The 17,469-nt window shown below is 38.0% G+C and overlaps 1 protein-coding gene across 3 annotated transcripts in view; it reads left to right on the top strand.

Moving 5' to 3' along the window:
• The first annotated feature begins 3,530 nt into the window (after positions 1-3,530).
• Positions 3,531-17,469, top strand: part of pcdh10a (protocadherin 10a) — a 77,579-nt gene continuing 63,640 nt past the window's right edge. For all 3 annotated transcript variants that reach the window (XM_062026795.1, XM_062026794.1, XM_062026793.1), the window contains exons 1-3: positions 3,531-6,311; positions 13,301-13,359; positions 13,966-14,072. In XM_062026795.1, the coding sequence (XP_061882779.1) occupies positions 3,687-6,311; positions 13,301-13,359; positions 13,966-14,072 (2,791 nt within the window). In that variant the 5' untranslated portion in view covers positions 3,531-3,686. The remainder of the gene's footprint in view (positions 6,312-13,300; positions 13,360-13,965; positions 14,073-17,469) is intronic.

The raw sequence follows: 17,469 nt of genomic DNA, 5'->3' as shown, positions 1-17,469 counted from the left end.
AAAGGATGGAAATGGTAAGGCTGGAAAGGATAATGCAGGTATTAAGTAGACTAACAATGTACCGTAGTAGCAATATAGAATATAACATATGTAATATTTACATATTATATATACAGTATATAATATATACTGATATATTATATTAGTATATTATATTATATTTGTATATCATATATAAAATATATCATCATCATCAAACTTTATTGCAGACTCCAACGTCCAAGTAGACATAGAATCACATACAGTACATAAAACAAACAAAATACAGTATAAAAGGCATTATCACATAATATTAAAAACAGTGGTTGTGCATGTTTAGTAAAAGGCATCTAATAAATGAATAAAAGCAGCAATAAAAAATAAAAAAATACTTCAAAAATGCGTCTACACATTCTATAAAAGGCACGGATGCCAGTGTTTCCATATATACGATTGGTACCTAACAGAACTACACTATATAACAAATCCCAATTACCATGTACAATATTACAGTATGTGTAACAGCTGCAGAAAAAAAGAAAATAAAAAAAAGAAAATATACCATATATAACTATTATTTCCTACTGTACGAAGACCCCAGGAACCAATTAAAAGTGATGAAGAAAAAAAGAAGGGGTTACTGTAACAAAGTAACTAACATGGACTTTGTATTATTCATTTTATGGGCCTAAAACTGTATCATGAGCAACTTTATGATAGACGGTGGATAATTATGCCTTATCAATAATAACATGTATTATTTCAACATGACAAAAATGAGTAAGAAAAGGATGAAGTCCACAGAAAAAGGTTCAAATGTTAAAAATTTAAAAAAAGCAAACACCAGGGGGCGACATTGCTCTCTGCACTAGCCTATCATCCAGAAAGAGAGAGAGAGAGAGATATAGAGAGAGGGACAGAGAGAGAGAGAGAGAGAGAGAGAGAGAGAGAGAGAGAGAGAGAGAGAGAGAGAGAGAGGGATTATACTCGTCACTTGCATTCAGCCACATGATGTTCATAGGAAGATGAAAACGCTTCAAATATCATTTCTGTGCTTTCTCCCCGGCTCACAATCGCGCATCACTCGCCGTTTTTAATTCCCCCCTCAGTGCACACCTCCATTACGTTTGGATTTATAGATGTATATGCAAATGATTTTCAATTACTCGCCTTTTCATCACTTTGCCACCACGTCTCATAATTACACATAAAAGCGTGACCACAACTATTTATGTCTCCCTGCACCGCTCATTTGCATATTCAATATGCATATGATACTTTCACAAACTAGAGGACGCATGCCTTATTTGAAAAACATAATCAGCACATATATATTGTTCATTAGTCAAAAACTGTACTTGCTTGTAATATTTCCAAATAATACATTCTAGAGGGGACTGATACTGACTATATTCATGTCGAATAGATACCAAGTACAAATTGCCGGTATTGATATTTTTTTAACTTGACCATTGAACGATTTTGTGATTATTTTCATGTTATGTGTTGACTATTATTATAATGATTGTAATAATAAATTGCCTTTATTATTCATAATCAGTATCATTACATAATGATACTGATTATAAATAATGATTATAATAATGATTATAAATAATAAAGACAATCATTAGGCAACACAGTCAGAATTGTAAACATGGGTAAACAGATTCAGTATACTTATAATAATATAGCAATACTAGTAAAGATAGTAGTGAAAAAATGAGTAAATAATACAAATATTACATTTCATTACATTATATTGTAAACAGATAGTAATAATGCAATACTAATAATTACGTTTTTACATGATATTGTAAAAATAGGGTAACACTTTAGTATGGGGAACACATATTCACCATTAATTAGTTGCTTATTAACACGCAAATTAGTAACATATTGGCTCTTAATTAGTCATTATTAAGTACTTATTAATGCCTTATTCTGCATGGCCTTATTATACAACCAGTAAGCCATTAACTAAGAGTCTTCCCTCAATAACCTCACAATTATTGCTTATTAGTAACCCTAACCCTAACCCTTATATGTTCCCCTAGTGTCCAAATAACTCTAAATTAAGAATGTGCTACTTTAATAAGCAACTAATTAATGGTGAATATGTTCCCAATACTAAAGTGTTACCAAAAATAGTTATAATAATATTTGTGTGAAAATAAGGACCCAAAATCAAAAAAACTTCACCTCATAAACAACACAATACAAGCATAGATAACAACATCACCCATATGAACGAGAATATGAACAGAAGAGAAGTGCACAATATTGACGTTATCATGCCCCTAACTCCATTGTGACTCATTTATTGATATAACAATATTGGAGGAATTGTCCTCAAATGTCACGTAAATACGTGTAAGCGTTGAAAAACATGTTTTAATAGATAGTATGATGATAATGATGATTATTATTATGATTATTATTACTTTTGTGTGTGTGTAGAAGAAGAAGTAGAGGACGAAAGAAGATTTAACAGTTGTTGTTGTTGTTGTTGATATTTAATATATATATATATATATATATATATATATATATATATATATATATATATATATATATATATATATATATATATATATATATATATATATATATATATATATTTATTTTTTATTTTTTTTATTTTTTTATTTTATTTTATTTATTTTATTTATTTTTTATTTTTTTATTTTATAAACTTTTATTTATAATATGCAACATTAACAATCAAGAAATAATAATGATCAAAATAAGAACAAAAACAGTACAAAACAGCGCCAGGGGATTGTATATATATATATATATATATGTGTGTGTGTGTGTGTAACAAAATGTAAAGCCATAGGTTCACACAACTTCCGTAAATAATTTAAATTTGGAACACAGCTTCATAGTTTTCACAGCTTTTTGCTTGTTAGAGGTAGAGAGTGTTTTAAAGCAGTGGTCCCCAACCTTTTTGTAGCTGCGGACTGGTCAACACTTGAAAATTTGTCCAAAAGACTGTGTTTTTTATGTTGATTTAATTAAAAAAAATATATATATACGTATATATATATTTTTTTTTATTTCTTGTGCGGCCCGGTACCAATCGGTCCCGGTGGTTGGGGACCACTGTTTTAAAGTACAGTTCTAATTATTTTCTTCTGAGAAACTTACATTTATGAATATAAAACTTAGCCAATAGTCTATCTGTGTTGGCCCTGTGATGAGGTGGCGACTTGTCCAGGGTGTACACCGCCTTCCGCCCAAATGCAGCTGAGATAGGCTCCTGCACCCCCCGCGACCCCGAAAGGGACAAGCGGTAGGCAATGGATGGATGGATGGATAATGAGGTTGCAAATGTAAAATCCATTTTTATATTTTTTTCCCTACAGTGTAAATCCAAATAGCACATCTTTAAAACAAAGCGTTGATATTTAATATTTAGTCTCCAGTGCGCGCTGCTTTTTGCGTCATTTTGCGTTACGCGGGGTGCTGGCGCGTCATTGGCTGGCGGGAAAGAAGCTGTGCGCAAAACCAAGCGCGCCGCTCGCCAGTCGCTCGACAGAAGCCGAGCTGTGAACATCATCTTCTTCATCCTCATCACCACAGCTGCTTGTTTCACTCAAACAGGATCTTTTGTCCGTTTTGTGGAGGGGGGGAAAAACAAAACACTTTTTATTCCTCGATGCTTCCATCCTGAACAGATTTGATGGAAAAAGATCAGATGGATGCGCGTCAAAGGACTTTGGAAATGCGCACTTCTAGTAAAAAATAAGGAATATTTTATTTATTTATTTTTTTGCACTTTAAAAATGATTGTGTTGCTTTTCTTGCTCTCCGTGCCGGGGGGCGCGCTCTGCCAGCTGCGCTACTCGGTAGCGGAGGAGCAGGACCCCGGGACCGTGGTGGGGAATATCGCGGACGACTTGGGTCTGGACATCACCAAACTTTCCGCGCGGCGCTTCCAGACGGTGCCCAGCTCGCGGACTCCCCACCTGGACGTCAACCTGGAGAACGGCGCGCTTTTGGTGAAGGAGAAAATCGACCGGGAGGACATTTGCAAGCAGACGACTCCGTGCCTTTTGCACCTGGAAGTGTTCCTGGAGAACCCGCTGGAGCTTTTCCGCGTCGAGATCGAAGTGATGGATATCAACGACAACCCTCCCGCCTTCCCGGAGGCGGACATTTCCGTGGAGATATCGGAGAGCGCCATCCCCGGGACGCGCTTCCCGGTGGAGAACGCCTTCGACCCGGACGTGGGCGCCAACGCGCTCGGCACCTACGCCATCACCAACAACAACAATTTCTACCTGGACGTGCAGACGCAAAGCGACGGGAACAAGTTCGCCGAACTGGTGCTGGAGAAGCCGCTGGACCGGGAGCAGCAGGCCGTGCACCGCTACGTCCTCACCGCGGTGGACGGCGGCGACCCGCAGCGCACCGGCACCGCGCTTTTGGTCGTCAAAGTTCTGGACTCCAACGACAACGCGCCCACTTTCGACCAGTCCGTGTACGCTGTGGACTTGCTGGAAAACTCCCCGCTGGGCACGGAAGTCATCCAACTTAACGCCACCGACGTGGACGAGGGAGAAAACGGAGAGATTGTTTATTCCTTCAGCAGCCACAACGCGCCGAGGATTAAAGACTTGTTCAGCATCGACGCCCGAACCGGCAGAATCGAAGTGGCGGGCGAGGTGGACTACGAGGAGTCCGGTACGCACCAGATTTACGTACAAGCGAAGGACTTGGGCGCCAACGCGGTCCCGGCGCATTGCAAAGTGCTCGTTAAACTCCTGGACGTGAACGACAACACCCCGGAAATCAGCTTCAGCACCGTGACCGAGTCCGTCAACGAGCAGGACGCCCCCGCCGTCATCGCGCTTTTCAGCGTCTCGGACCGGGACTCTGGTGAGAACGGCTTAATGAGCTGCGAGATCTTAGGAGACGTCCCCTTCAAGCTGAAGTCCTCCTACAAGAACTACTACACCATCATGACGGACGGTCCGCTGGACCGGGAGACCACCGAGTCGTACACCATCACGGTGGTGGCCAAGGACAAAGGCCAGCCGTCCCTCGCCAGCAGTAAGTCCATAAAAGTGCACGTTTCTGATGAAAACGACAACGCGCCGCGTTTTACTCAGGCGGTTTACGACGTGTACGTGACCGAGAATAACGTGCCGGGCGCCTTCATCCACGCCGTGAGCGCTTTGGACCCGGATGTGGGACAGAACGCGCTCATCACCTACTCCATATTGGAGTGTGACATCCAGGGCATGTCCGTGGACACCTACGTGTCCATCAACCAGGACACGGGTTATTTGTACGCGCTGCGCTCCTTTGATTACGAGCTGCTCAAAGAGTTCAGCTTCACGGTGCAGGCCAAGGACTCGGGCACCCCGGAACTCTTCTCCAACGCCACCACCAACGTGATCATCGTGGACCAGAACGACAACGCCCCCGCCGTCATCGCGCCGGTGGGCAGGAACGGCACCGCCAGGGAGCACCTGCCCCGGTCCGCCGAGCCCGGGTACCTGGTGACCCGCGTGGTGGCCATGGACGCGGACGACGGCGAGAACGCGCGGCTGTCCTACAGCATCCTGCGGGGCAATGAGATGGGGATGTTCCGCATGGACTGGAGGACTGGGGAACTGAGGACCGCACGCCGGGTCTCGCCCAAGCGGGACCTTCAGGGTCACTACGACATTTTGATCGAGGTGCGGGATCACGGCCAGCCGCCTTTGTCGTCGTCCGCCAGCGTTAGCGTGATTTTAGTGGACAGCGTGGTGGAAGGGCGGAGCAACGACCGCGGCTCCACCTCCAAGGCCAAGGAGACCTCTCTTGACCTGACCCTCATCCTCATCATCGCTTTGGGGTCCGTGTCCTTCATCTTCCTGCTGGCCATGATCGTGCTGGCGGTGCGTTGCCAGAAGGACAAGAAGTTGAACCTTCACACCTGCTTGCTCGACTGCTGCTTGTGTTGCGGCTCCTGCTGCGGCCGCCAAGCTCGCAGCCGCAAGCAGAAGAAGCTGAGCAAGTCCGACATCATGTTGGTCCAGAGCGCCAACGTGACCTCGGGGGCGGGGGGCCCGGTGGGGCAGGTCCCAGTGGAGGAGTCCGGGGTGGGCGGCGTGGGGGGCGGGTTTGGCTCCCACCACCACCAGAACCAGAACTCTTACTGCTACCAAGTGTGTCTGACGCCAGAGTCGGCCAAAACCGACCTGATGTTCCTGAAACCCTGCAGTCCCTCACGCGGCGCCGACGTCGACCACGCCAATCCCTGCGGCACCCTGGTCGGCAGTTACAGCGACCAACAACCTGACATCATTTCGAACGGCAGCATTCTGTCAAATGAGGTAAGAATGAATCATCTTTGAGTTGTTATTGACTAATATGGATCCTGTGGCCTTTAGACAATGTGATGATTGGATATCAATTGTTGGATGTCATGAGACCTTTTCAGTTATGTTCACCACACATGTTGAATTTAGGGTTCATAGTTTAATGTTGCTTTCATGTGCCATAAGGGGAGACAGTGTAAAAGAGCCCATCTGAAGTGAAATTATGGGAGCAATAATCACCACCACTACAAGTCACTATAATTAATAGAAATGACACTACAGACAAACCTAATATATTCAAGTTTTTGCATAAAAATAAACAATCTATCTGAAAATATCGATATGGCAATACATCATTCCAACAGTGAAGCATCATGATGTGGGGATGTTTTTCCAGTGTCAGGATAGAGGAAAACATGAATGCAGCCATGCACAGAGACATCCTGGATTAAAACAAACACTTCTCATCCAACCTGATGAAGCTTGAGAGGTGTTGCTAAGAGGAATGGGGGAAACTGCCTAAAGATAGGTGTGCCAAGCATGTGGCGTCGTATTGAAAAAGGACTTGAGGCTGTAATTGCTGCCTAAAGTGCATCAACAAAGTATTGAGGGAATGTTGTGAATACTTACTCACGTGATTTTATTTTATTTTTTTCCATTTTAAATAAGTGCAAAATAAAAATAAAAACATTTTCACACTGTCAATATGGGGTATTGTCTGTAGAATTTTGAGGACAAAACTGAATTTGCTCCATTATAGAATAAGGCTGTAACACAACAACATGTAGAAAAAGTGAAGATGCACTTTCTATACTACTTATATTTTTAATCTGCATGTAAAATGTATCACTAAATTATGTAGAATATTGCAATGTTGTATCAAGTATTGTTAGTTTCGCATCGTGCAGTCCCTGCCAATACCCAGCAATATTATTGCTGTTTTCATGTTACACACAAGTAATTAAAGAAGACAGTGTGTGTTTTAATAAAAGAGGTCATTAGAAGTGAAAATACGGAAGACATAATCACTGAAGTCAACTTTATCCATAGAAATGACACGACGGACAAAATAATGTATTCAATAGTTTGCATAAAAATAACCAAAAAACAATCTGCCTGAGTTAGGTTAGTTAAACAATATCCACTATATCACAATACTTGTTATGTTGTTTATTTATGTTAATTGGTTTCAAGCATGATTGTGGTGAATTAATTTCTGGGAAATAGGAATCATTTATTTTAAATACAATATGTAAATGGGTACAGCACACAACAAAAATCATTCTAAATGCGAATTTTAGCATTATGAGAGCCATTGAGACATGAAACAACACCCCCACAGTCACCTTTACACTCCCTTAATGCAAGTAGTACATGGTAATGCTGCACAAGGCTGAGCCAATCAGTAGCCATGATACTGAACAGCACACTCTTATTGATATGGTCTCATCTGGTGGCCAATACGACTGTAGTTTTGATATTTTTACTGTTGCTTTTGCCATTTGTATGCCTATAATGCTAAATTTGGGCCAATATTATGTATTATATGCTTTACAAATATGTAGGGCTGCAACAACTAATCGATTAAAATCGATTATAAAAATAGTTGGCGATTAATTTAGTCATCGATTCGTTGGAACTATGCTATGCACATGCGCAGAGGCAATTTTATTTATTTATTTTTTGTATTTGTATTTTTTTTATAAACCTTTATTTATAAACTGCAACATGTACAAACAGCTGAGAAACAATAATCAAAATAAGTATGGTGCCAGTATGCTGGGTTTTTTTCAATAAAATACTGGAAAGGATAGAAATGTAGTTTGTCTCTTTTATCCGATTATTAATCGATTAATCAAAGTAATAATCGACAGATTAATTGATTATCAAATTAATCATTAGTTGCAGCCCTACAAATATGTGATAGAGTGATATCTATAAACTTCAAAGCTTAATGTGATGAGGGATGACTGAAATACACATTTTTTCTTAAATGTTATACATTTTTAAAGTTGTTTTGAGCGCACTGTAACTGACAGACAGTTTATTTGAAGCAACAAAATATGAATATGAGTTTTTTTCTAATCGATTCATCGTTGCAGCACTAATGCATTGAAATGATTCCGCCCACTGCATCTGCGCATGTGTATGAACCAAAGGAATATGGAAATGTGATTGTTGTTGCAATAAATAATGCTATATTTTTGTATTTTGTCAAGTCATGATATCAGTTTCCCACCAAAATAAAACATAACCTCATAAAGCATACCTTTAATAGTTTGTCGTGTGAAAACATGTACTGCATATTGAATGAAAAAATAAAAAAATATAGCAATTCGCATTTCTTGGAGTCATACATGTGCGCAGATGCAGGGGGTGCATTAATTCCAAAGGAAATCACGTCTCGCCAGAAAATCAATACAAAGACATTAAAAATATTATGTATATGGTTAAAAAAGGGTATTGCGATAAATTGCCACTTCAAAAGTTTCCCCCACCCCAAATATCGCAAAATATTTCATACCACAATACATGTGACTCAAGCATCGGTATATATAATGTATCCCAAAGTCCTTGCCAATATCAAGCACTATTAATGCTGCTTTCATGTGACATATCACAAGTAACAGTGTGTGTGTGAGTGTGTTTTATTAAAAGAGTCCATCTGAAGTGAAATTATGGGAGCAATAATCACCACAGTCAATTTTATTCATAGAAATGACGCGACAGACAAACCTAATTTATTCCAGCTTTTGCATAGAAATAACCAAGAACCAATCAAAGCATAAGTGAGTTAAGTCACATCGTAGATTCTCCTAATTACGTTCCTTTTTATCCTCCAAAGAAGGATTCCGATAAATACTTGAAGGCCAATTTATGCTGAGGCAGCAAATATTAAACGAGAAGAGGAGATAAATGAGTCCATGGCTTCGTTTTGTTCAATGAGGACATTTTTTTGTGGATTGTCAAAGTCTTGCCTTTGCTGCGCGTTAAGTATTCTGCACACGAGCCAGCGTGGCAGCAGCAAGAACAAAGGTTGTTCAGTCCCAGCGTCAGCCGGCTCAATCATTTACACATTCAATCGCCTCCTAAACCACTCTCTCTCTACTGCTCTCGTCTTGTCTCTCAACTCACTAAGTGGACACGTACGTGCCAGTGGATGCAGTCAATATCGCTACTTTTTTACACTGTCTGCTAGGGTTGTCACCATTTCCGATACTTATTCGACATCCATACCAAGATAAATATGCAAACCTGTTTACTTTTAAATTCAAAAGTGTTTGAAAGTATTTAGGGTGACTGTGCTTCAGCATGTTTGCACATCATTTAAATTGCAGTATCAGTTGCCAAGAGGTAACTAAATATTCAAAAAAGAACTGCAGTGTTCTATAACATCCCAGTATATCAAAACAAACAATACGGTGCTTATACATATGCTCATAAATAACAACAATAGTCAAGTATTTTACGGTCTAAAAGGAATAGCAGTGACGTGGAGCCTGCAATTATATAAAACCAACAATATTGTTTATAATATTCTTCTAATATGGTTGTAGTGTGATGTCATCATGTCACGTTTAATTAAATATGCTAATAAAAAGGCGAAAACATATATTTAAATACACATTAGGTCAGGAAAAAACACAGAGGCTATATCGTCCATACAAGCCTGAAACAGGCTTGTAGGGATGACCTGGCGTATATTTCGCTCTTGAGCACTGTATAACGGATAAACCACAGAAACCTCAACTATATATTTAAACACAAATATTTGTGTTTTTATTTGGTATTACTTATCAACATTTCAGCCTTTTCTCATCGCGTTATGCCTTTTTTTGCTGCATTTTTCAAATGTCTGCTTTTATTATTGTGTTTATTTAATGTCTACAGTGTGTCATAAAAAAAAGAGCTCCGTTCAACAAGTGGCCCTCAGTCCAGCCTTAACATGTATTCGCAAATCAAATGAAAGAAGGTGAAAATGCTTGTTGCGCGAGTGAGAGCGGAGATCCGCCACCACAAGCCCAGGGAGTGTGCACAATCACAGCATGCAGAATGCAACACTTTGAACACCACTGCTTTACTGCAAAGTGTGACCTGGGGGTGGGGATGGGTGTGTGTGTGTGTGTGTGTGTGGGGGGGGGGGGGGGGGGGTTTCAGCTCTTTTTTATGGCACATTGTAGAAATAGGGTGAACAAAAAATTTGTAAATGTGTAAAAATGATAATATCAAATAAAAACACAAAGATTTGTCTTTAAATATGTCTCTACCTCTTTTATTAGCCTAATTCATATCAAATGACGTGATGATGTCACAATACCACCATAATAAAATAATATTAAAAAAAATATTTTTGTTCTCTTTTATATACTTGACCGCTTCACTGCTGTTATTTTTAGAATGTGAAATAGTTAACTGTTGTTGTTATATATGAGCATATTTATAAGCACAGTATTGTTTGTTTCGATATACTGGGAGGTTATAGAACACTCTTGTTATTTTTTGAATGTATGTACTTGTATGTACCTCTTGGCGGCTGATACTGCAATTTAAATTCTGTGCAAAAAGATAGTGAAGAGCAGTCATCTGGAAAACTTCACACTTTGAAAGACTTTTCAATGAAATAGTGCATTTAAACATACATTGGTTCTTTTTTAAATTGTTGTCGTGGTATCGAATAAGCATCGTGAATTTTGGAAATTCGTCAGTATCAACGACTGAAATTCCGGTATCGTAACAATCTTAGTCCCATTTGCATTTGTTTTTGAGCGAGGGTGAACCGGAAGCGCCAAATCTGCATTTGTGACAGGCTTCCACAAATACATAACTACCGTATTTTTCGGACTATAAGTCACAGTTTTTTTCATAGTTTGGCCGGGGGTGCGACTTATACTCAGGAGCGACTTATGTGTGAAATTATTAACACATTACCGTAAAATTTCAAATAATATTATTTGGCTCATTCACGTAAGAGACTAAACGTATAAGATTTCATGGGATTTAGCGATTAGGAGTGACAGATTGTTTGGTAAACATATAGCATGTTGTATATGTTATAGTTATTTGAATGGCTCTTACCATAATATATTACGTTAACATACCAGGCACGTTCTCAGTTGGTTATTTATGCGTCATATAACGTACACTTATTCAGCCTGTTGTTCACTATTCTTTATTTATTTTAAATTGCCTTTCAAATGTCTATTTTTGGTGTTGGGTTTTATCAAATACATTTCCCCAAAAAATGCGACTTATACTCCAATGCGACTTATATATGTTTTTTTCCTTCTTTATTATGCATTTTCGGCCGGTGCGACTTATACTCCGGAGCGACTTATACTCCGAAAAATACGGTATATGGAATCACCAGATATTTTTTTTAGACTTTCTTCATGACCTCAGAATTGACGCAGCTCGCCAAGAAGAAAGAGTATTCGGTACTGACGATACTGAAAAAGAGCAGGTGTTGATGTATTTTTTTGCATGTTGGTATTGACTTAGTATCTAAGTATTAGGGTTGTACAGTATACCGGTATTAGTATAGTACCGCGATACTAATGAATCCTTTTTGGTACTATACCGCTTCTGAAAGGTACCGGTAACTCAGGAAATATGTCACTGGACACATGAGGACTTTGAATATGACCAATGTTTGATCCTGTAATGTCTTGGTATCGGATTGATACCCAAATGTGTGGTATCATCCAAAACTAATGTAAAGCATCCAAAAAACAGAAGAATAAATGATTATTACATTTTAACAGAAGTGTAGATAGAACATGTTAAAAGAGAAAGTAAGCAGATATTAACAGTACATTTACAAGTAGATTAATAACTCAATTTCTACCACTTGTCCTTAATAATTTTGACAAAATAATAGAATGGAAAATGACACAATATGCTACTGCATATGTCAGCAGACTAAATTAGGAGCATTTGTTTGCTTACACTTACTACTAAAAGACAAGTTGTCTTGTATGTGCACTATTTTATTTAAGGACAAACTTGCAATAAGAAACATTTGTTTAATGTACCGTAATATGTTTTGTTAAAATAAAAACAAAAATGCAATTTTTTGTGGTCCCCTTTATTTAGAAAATAAATCAATATAAATGTGGTAATGGTACAGGCACCAAAATATTGGTATCGGGACAACACCAGTCCTGAGTATAAACGATCACTGTTTTAAAAGAGCACATCCTGTGGGTTCAATGTACACAATTGAATATCTTACTTGCTCAGACAGCAGTGTGTTTATTCAATTTCAGATTATTTTGTAAGATTTCTTAATGGGGAAAGACATTAATGTCTCTTGTATTCACGTTAACATTAACCTCTTAAGGCCCAAGCTGTTTGTTTACATGCTTTTTTGTATTTATCTTTGCTGTTTGGGCTTATTGGACCCTAATTAGAAAGAAAACTAAAAATCATCTTTTAATATGATGTACTTAGTCCATAAGTACACAGACGTGTACTTCATGTGTAGTGACATTCAAATTTTTTTTTTCCACTTTTTTTTCCAAATTCCATTGTATGTTATACACCACACCACCAGATAGCAGTATAAGTGTCCATATGTCGGCAAAAGACCCCAATTCAGTAGTGTACACAATTTTGGAAATAAGAGCTAAAAGGTGCCGTCCACGCATGTGGCCACTAAGGCCTTTAGAGGTTAAAGCCAGCTGCGGTTAGCGCGCGAGCTTGCTTCCCCATTAAATGAGCAGCATCTCCGGTCCGTGAGTTTATTTAGAAAAGTACCGAAAAGTACAGAAAAGTATCGGTACAACACTACTAAGTATTGATACTTTTGACAACCCTAGTATCTGTGTACTCACTTCTGTGCAGGACCCCGACTTAAACAAGTTGAAAAACTTATTCGGGTGTTACCATTTAGTGGTCAATTGTACGGAATATGTACTTTACTGTGCAACCTACTAATACAAGTCTCAATCAATCAAAAAAAGAAACAGTGTGTATAACCAGATTTGTTTTTATGGCTCTTCTAGAATAAACACCAGCGGTCGGAGCTCAGCTACCTGGTGGACAGACCGAGACGTGTGAACAGGTACTAAAAACTTCCTGTCTTGCACACAAATGCACGCACACACACACACACACACACACACACACACACACACACACACACACACACACACACACACACACACACACACTAATACACAATATGCTGAGCCAGGTGAAGCACAGAAGCATTCAGCATCTCACCTAGCCAACATCCAGCAGGCCGAAAGGGAGCCACAGTCTATTCACAGATCTATAAAATTGAATATTACACCCGTCAGTGTGAGCCTGGTGGATTCTGCATCGTTAATTGTGTCTCCGAGAGCCTACATGGTTCCCTGTGTGTTCGTAATGTAGCTCTTCAATTTGGCACCAGTCCCGTAACTGGCAGTGCGGCGCCTATTAAAGCTCTAAGACTGGATTTCATTACATGCCATGTGTAACATCCAATTTAGAAGCGTGATGGCCGCCGTGACGGTATTAATGCAGGTTCTAATTCTCAGTCATTCTCGCTCTCTCTCTTTGCCGTCTTTTAATCCTCCTCTCCCCCCATTATTATTAGCGTGACCTTTGACTCCACGCATGACTTGTTTCCATTTCGCCCGTGCTGCTGTGACATGATTGGCTGCATTTTACGTCTCTCCTCCAGTTCGGCATTCCAAGAAGCAGACATTGTCAGCTCTAAGGACAGCGGTCACGGTGATAGCGAACAAGGCGACAGCGATCACGACGCCACCAACCGGGGCCTCACTGCTGGTGAGTTCCACAATAACGTGTCTGATTGTTGACGGGGGATTTCTTTTTGTGCATTGTTAGCGCAACCAAAGGTGCCGCTCTCGTTTCATATTCATATTATTTGGCAAAGGCTTTGTTAGCTTTCGTTGTTTCGTCCCCTAATCTCCTCACGGCGGTTCTGCTGAGCGATGCTGAAAGGACAGCGACTGACAAGGAGGAAGTGTGAGCCCAGCACTTCGTCCCAGACATTAATCAATAGGTTCACTCAAGTGAAAGGGAAAGAGTAACACAATAAGATGCAGCTGGTTGTATTGTTGTATTTTAACAGCCTCTTATGGTCTGATCTACTAAAAAAATACTAAATAGCGTGTACAAAGGATACAATTGTGTGTTCTATTAGTGCAGGGGTGTCCAAAGTGCCATTTGCGGCCCGCAGGTCATTTTTTAACGGCCCCACGGCCCATTTTAAAAGACGATTAAAAAAATTAAAAACATAATGGTATGAAAGACCAAACAGGTGAAATGTAACAAGAAAATGTTGCAATGTTTACTCTAATAACACAAAGCTGCCATGCAGGCTGTTTCTTTCTTTAAAAAATAATAATGAATCAAAATCAATGTTATTGTGAATTATTGACCTATCCAAGGCTCCAATTAGGTCATAATAAATATTACACTTTGAGATATTTTTTGGGGAAAATGTTGCATATTTTGTGTTTGCCATATAAAAAAATTGAGCTGCTTTTTTTTTTTTTTAAAGAAGGGCCTAAAACGAACAAACAAAAAACATAAACAACAATACAACTTATAATTGACGGATAGATCTGAAGTTGATCTCGAGTTTATTGTGTTAAAAGTAAACAGTAAAAAAAAATTATAATTTATTTTTTAACACTTTAATGAGTACGACCCTTTTGGTTCCCCAAAAACTTTTGTGTGATTTGTTTTTAAGTGTCATCGCTCAAAAAATAATAATGAATTAAAATCAATGGTGTTATGAGTTATTGACCTTTTTAAGGCTCAAATTATTATATAATCTCAAATATTCCACTTAAAAATTTTATTGGGTGAAAATATTGCATATTTTGTGTTTTTTTCCATAAAAAAAACAGGGTTTTCTTTGACAAAAAGAGCATACGACTTTAAAAACTTTATATTGACAGATAGACCTAATGTTGATCTAGAGATTTAAAACTTGAATAATAATAAAAATAATAATACTGAATAATGACACATTTTTTATATATTTTTTTAACCAAAACCCTTTGGGGTCTCTGGGATCAAGCCTGAGTGGAGGCCTAAATGTATATTTTTAATACATATATTGTACTGGTTTTTAAAATAAAAACATAACAAAATGGCCCCCGCTTGCTTTGATTTTTCAGTGTGCGGCCATCAGTGCAAAAAGTTTGGACACCCTTGTATTAGTGGGTGATCTACTAAGACTGTGTACAAAAATACACTTTTAAATAATGATGTTGCATGTATATCGGCTTTTACCATGGGGACACTCATTTACTGCACATTTATTGCATCATTTAAAGTTAAAGTTAAAGTACCAATGATTGTCACACACACACTAGGTATGGTGAAATTATTCTCTGCATTTGACTCATCACCCTTGATCACCCCCTGGGAGGTGAGGGGAGCAGTGGGCAGCAGCGGTGGGCAGCAGCGGTGGGCAGCAGCGGTGGCCGCGCCCGGGAATAATTTTTCGTGATTTAACCCCAATTCCAACCCTTGATGCTGAGTGCCAAGCAGGGAGGTAATAGGTCCCATTTTTATAGTCTTTGGTGTGACTCGGCCAGGGTTTGAACTCACGACCTACCAATCTCAGGGCTGATACTCTAACCACTAGGCCACTGAGTAGGTTTACTAGGCCACTGAGTAGGGCCAACTTGTGGTGTTTTGTCATAATGTTGACATGCAGCACACAAATACTGAACTGTATAATATGTACCACCTTTACTAGACTATATTGAAGCGCGATCTAGACAATAAAGCCTACTTTTAGCACGGTGAAAGTGCTGTCTGGGGTGTTGTGACTGTGGGTCTAGAAGGGTATATAGATGCAAGAAAATGTATATTGCAAAAAGTTTTTATCATATAAGATAATGATATATCACCTATATGAAAAAACACAAATTAAATAAATGATAAATGGGTTATACTTGTATAGCGCTTTTCTACCTTCAAGGTACTCAAAGCGCTTTGACAGTATTTCCACATTCACCCATTCACACACACATTCACACACTGATGGCGGGAGCTGCCATGCAAGGCGCTAACCAGCAGCCATCAGGAGCAAGGGTGAAGTGTCTTGCCCAAAGACACAACGGACGTGACTAGGATGGTAGAAGGTGGGGATTGAACCCCAGTAACCAGAAACCCTCCGATTGCTGGCACGGCCACTCTACCAACTTCGCCACGCCGCCCCCAAATGCCATTGATCAAGATACCAGCGAACACTGAAACAAAATCAATTGAATTTGTTTTAATCAGGCCCGTAAGTCATCTAGCAGCTATTTAATTATAACATGTCATTGTTGAATAGACGATGTGTTGAATATTTTAATTCAGGAAAGTCCAAATCTGTTGACACATGCACACAGGCGGAATATTGTCTCTCTTAGTCATCTGTTTTTGCAGCGCAATCGCCTTCTTTCTCAAAGCAGTTTGTGCTTAACTGTGCCAGTTTACATAAACATTATAAACATGCTAATTATATATATATATATATATTATATATATATATATATATATATATATATATATATATATATATATATATATATATATATATATATATATATATATATATATATATATATTTATATATATATATATATATATATATATATATATGTATTTACTGTCTATATATGAATATAATGCGTATATATGTACAGTATATACTGTGTGTCTGTGTGGTATATATATATATATATATATATATATATATATATATATATATATATATATATATATATATATATATATATATATATATATATATATATATATATATATATATATAAATATATATATATATATATATATATATATATATATATATATATATATATATATATATATATATATATATATATATATATATATATATACATATACATATATATATATATATATATATATATATATACTGTATATATATAAATATATATATATATATATATATATATATATATATATATATATATATATACATATATATATATACATATATATATATGAATATAATGCGTATATATGTACAGTATATACTGTGTGTCTGTGTGGTATATATATATATATATATATATATATATATATATATATATATATATATATATATATATATATATATATATATATATATATATATATATATATATATATATATATAAATATATATATA

The sequence above is a fragment of the Entelurus aequoreus genome, linkage group LG18, assembly GCF_033978785.1.
Source record: "Entelurus aequoreus isolate RoL-2023_Sb linkage group LG18, RoL_Eaeq_v1.1, whole genome shotgun sequence".
Lineage (NCBI taxonomy): Eukaryota > Metazoa > Chordata > Actinopteri > Syngnathiformes > Syngnathidae > Entelurus > Entelurus aequoreus.
The sequence above is the reverse complement of the archived record's forward strand: the minus strand, read 5'-3'. Positions and strand labels throughout refer to the sequence as shown.